General features: G+C 43.0%; 1 protein-coding gene across 1 annotated transcript in view; it reads left to right on the forward strand.

The window, feature by feature from the left end:
- The first annotated feature begins 467 nt into the window (after positions 1-467).
- LOC103210420 (zinc finger protein 829-like) overlaps positions 468-4,019 on the forward strand; it is a 47,193-nt gene continuing 43,641 nt past the window's right edge. The window contains exon 1 of the mRNA XM_042783035.1: positions 468-551. Coding sequence (XP_042638969.1) covers positions 543-551 — 9 coding nt within the window. The 5' untranslated portion in view covers positions 468-542. The remainder of the gene's footprint in view (positions 552-4,019) is intronic.

The raw sequence follows: 4,019 nt of genomic DNA on the forward strand, positions 1-4,019 counted from the left end.
CCACTGAGCCACCAGGGGGCGTAGTCCACTTAAGCAGTGCCCTCTTGAGCATGTAACTTGGTGGTGGAGCCAGGCAAACCTGGGTTGGCAGCTGGGCTCCGTTTTTGCAAGCTGCCTGATTTGTACAAAAGACTTCACTTACCAGGGCTTTCATGAGTAAAACGGTGATGATGCTCCTTTTCACGATGGTGGAGATTAAATGAGAGTATTAATCAGTTCAGCACCCCTGGTATATCTCTGTCGTTAATGAGTAGATGGCTTTCAGAGAGAGGTTGTGCTTAGCCTGCAAACCCAGAGCCCAAGGGAACCACAGCTGTGAATTACATTTCTGTCAGCAACTGCCCTGGGCTGTGAGGGGACAGTGGGGGACGTGAGAACAGAGGAAAGCAACAGAAGACAAGGTTTCGGGGCTGTGGTTATCAGAGCTCCTCAGTCTCTCACCACTCCTCAGTCCTACCCCAGCTCTGCCTTCTCAGGACAAAGCCCTTCTCCAGAGGAGCCGGGAAGAGGAAGTGGTGACAGGAGTCGGACCTCTTAAAGCCATGTCTCAGGTGAGTTGGGATTCCCTTTCCCATCCCTGAAGTATAGAGTTGTTTTTTAGGATTTACTGATGTTTGTTTGTTTCTGAAAATTGTCTACCTGAGTTCCACGGTGGGGCCTTGTTCCTAATTCTTGTCAGTCTGGTGAGTGTTGGGACTACCGGGATAGACTCCGGCATCTCAGTCCCCACTCAGAACTTCTCCTTTCTGCTCGGCATTTGTTTTTCCTTTGAGAAATGCCCCAGCACAGTCTTCTTGTAGGCATCTGGCAGAGCAGAAGTAAACTTCTTGAAGTACATTTGAGGGCTGCTGTGTTCCTGGTCCCTACATCCCAATCCCATTACAAAGATTTTTACGTTGTGTGATGGATCTTTTCCACTTTCAGATTCTGAATTGAGGACATTTATACTTACTTATTCACTTACTCTTCAAGTAAGTCGGGAGCTCTGGTGGTGTAGTGCCTAAGGCATTTTGTCTGCTAACCAGAAGGCTGGTGGTTCAAACCCACCAGCCACTCCTCGGAAGGAAGGTTGGGCAATCTGCTTCCATGGTGATACTGCCTCGGAAACCCAAGGAGGGGTCGCTGTGAGTCAGATCTGACTCGATGGCAATGACTTTGGTTTTTTGGGGTTTTTTTTGTTTGTTTGTTTTGTTTTGGTTTCAAGTAAGTCAGGTTGTCACTTGAGAAACATTTTTGCTTCTCTTTACATATTTTCTAAATGCCTTTGAAGCTAGAGCTGAAGAGCTACAAGGTCACGTATGATGCACTCGACGCTGTGAGCAGATACTGGGGACTTTTCATTTCCTGTGGAATGACAATGTGAAAATAATAATAGCATTCTAGATTTGAGAGGGTCCCAGTTCGGGGAATGGTGGACCAAGTATACTCTTATCTTGTCTTTCCCACTAAAAAGGACAGAATGTGTAGAGCAGCTGTTTGAGGACTCTGAAAAGCAAGCAGCCAAGCAAGCAGCAATGTTGGATTGGAGAAGGCCAGCAAGGCCAGCATGTGAAGCACCATCAAACCTGCAGTGCTTTCACTATGGTTTTCCTCCCAGGAGATCCTCCAAGTGGGCATTGGTGTGAACAGTAAAAGGAGCAGAAGTCTGCTAGTTCTTTCTCGAGGAAGAAATGAATTTCCTAATGCTCAGAGAGAAAATGGGGGAATGCCCCTTCCATTTTTTCCTCCTTTTTTTCTCTTTTCTGATCCTCCAGTGGTAGTCCACGGGATGTGCAGAAGCCTGAGACTGAAGGAGAAGTTTTCTCTCTGATCAAAGGAGCTATGGTCCTAAGAGGATGGGCTGAACCTCCATGACTTTAATTCTGTTTCTGACCTCTTCCTGCTTGTGCCCAGAAATGGGTGCAGTCACAGGAAGTGCATAGCAGAATAGGAATAAATAAAGGACCAGATATTTGGCTGGAGTGCCAAAAAGGCAAGACCCAGGGAACCAGGAAGTACTAGGGAGGTCGCAGACAGGGGCTATTTTTTTTTATTTTTATTGTGATTTGGGTGAAAGTTACAGAGCAAATTCATCATCCATAGAGCAGTTCATGTATACTTTGTCTCGTGACATTGACTGTAATCTCCCACAGTGCAACAGCTTTCCTCCCACTTCCTCCCCATAGCCACCTCTTCTCTGTGTCCTTCCCTCTCATCCACTCCTGCCCCCTGAGCTGTCTCCCTGTGTATACACAGCCCTTCTATTTGCCCATGATTGATCTCTCCAAGGAGTATATGTACCTAATATAAATGTCCAGCTCATGTGCCTGTCTTTTGTTTGGCTGGAAGAAGACACAGGAGTGGGTTCAATTCCAGACCTGAAGGGGACCTAGGGGTCATAGTCTCAAGGTTGCCACCAGGCTCTATCAGACCAGCAAACTTGGTCCAGGGGCTATCTTTTGAAAGCAGTCCTATAAAGTTGTTGATGAACCTGGGTATACTTACTCTCAGCTACTCATACGTGTATCTGACCCTACAGAGCATACTGTGGTCTTTGATAACTGGAGTAAGGGATAGATCACTGCCTAGGACCCAAGTTGGCCACTGGGTAGTGTATATGCAGAACTGAGGTGAATATCATCGCAAAGCCTTTGCAAATAGAATGTACGTTGAAACTACAACTCACAGAAGGTTAGTCTTGCAGCCTGAAAAAAAAAAGTCAATATTCTTCAAAGATTTAAACATGATACCATCCCATAATATTCAGAATGTCCAGGACACAATCCAGTATTACTCCATTATTAAAAAAAAAAAAAAAACAGAAAAGTCTCAGTTTACATGGGAAAAAGACAATAAACACCAAAATGATAGAGATGTTGGAATTATCTGACAAAGCACCTATGATAAAAATGCTCCAACAAGTAAGGTGAACACTCTTGAAACAAATGAAAAGATAGAAAGTTTGAGTAAAGAACTAGAAAATCTAAACGAAGAATGAAAAATAGAATAACCAAAATAAACTCACTGGATGGTCTCAACAACAGAATAGAGATGACAGAAGAAATAGTGAATGTCAAGATAAATCGAAATCTGATCGGAACAACAGAGAAAAAATATTGAACAGAATCTCAGCGCCCTGTGGGACGAAGCAAAAATGTCTAACATTCGTATCAATGAAGGAGAGGAGAAAGTGTAGAAAAAATATTAGAAGAAACAATGGCTGAAACTTTCCAAATTTGGCAAAAGATACAAACCCATGGATACATTGAGTACAGAATAATCAAAACATAATAAAGAAATCCTTGCCCTGACACATCAAAATCAAGCAGCTAAAAACTTTAAGACAAAGAAAAAATCTTGAAAGCAGCCAAAGAAACATGTAACCCACAGGCAACAGCAGTTTTCATGACATGGGTTTTTCTTCAGAAACCTTGTAGCAAGAAGGGAGTAGAATAATGGTGTTAAAGTGCACAAATTAAACAACTGTTAATCCAGAATTCTAGGCTGAAAAGACCCTTTAGGAGTGAAGATGAAATAAAGTTTTCTGATATAAAGGAAAAGTAGAACCTGCTCTAAAAGAATTGCTAAAGGAAGTTCTTCAGATAGCAGCTGTACCAGAAGGAAATTTGAAACATCAGGAATGAACAAAGGGAAACAGGTATGTACATGTGCATATTTACATACATGTATATGTAAACCAAACCCACTGCCGTCAGGTCGATTCTGACTCATAGTCACCCCCTTGGGTTTCCAAGGCTGTATCACTATGGAAGTAGATTGCCCAGTCTTGCTTCCACAGAGTGGCTGGTGGGTTTGAACCACCAACCTTCTGGTTAGCAGTCAGATGCCTTAGGCAGTGTGTTACCAGAGCTTCTTAAAATCTTACTGAAGATAATTCAAAAACAGTTGCAGCAGTATATTGACAGAGAACTTCCAGAAATACAAGCTGGATTCAGAAGAGGACATGGAACAAGGGATATCATTGCTGATGTCAGATGGATCTTGGCTGAAAGCAAAGAATACCAGAAAGATGTTTACTT

Source organism: Orycteropus afer, unplaced genomic scaffold (assembly GCF_000298275.1).
Source record: "Orycteropus afer afer isolate SDZICR_OR568_19922 unplaced genomic scaffold, OryAfe1.0 scaffold00610, whole genome shotgun sequence".
In the NCBI taxonomy this organism is placed as follows: domain Eukaryota; kingdom Metazoa; phylum Chordata; class Mammalia; order Tubulidentata; family Orycteropodidae; genus Orycteropus; species Orycteropus afer.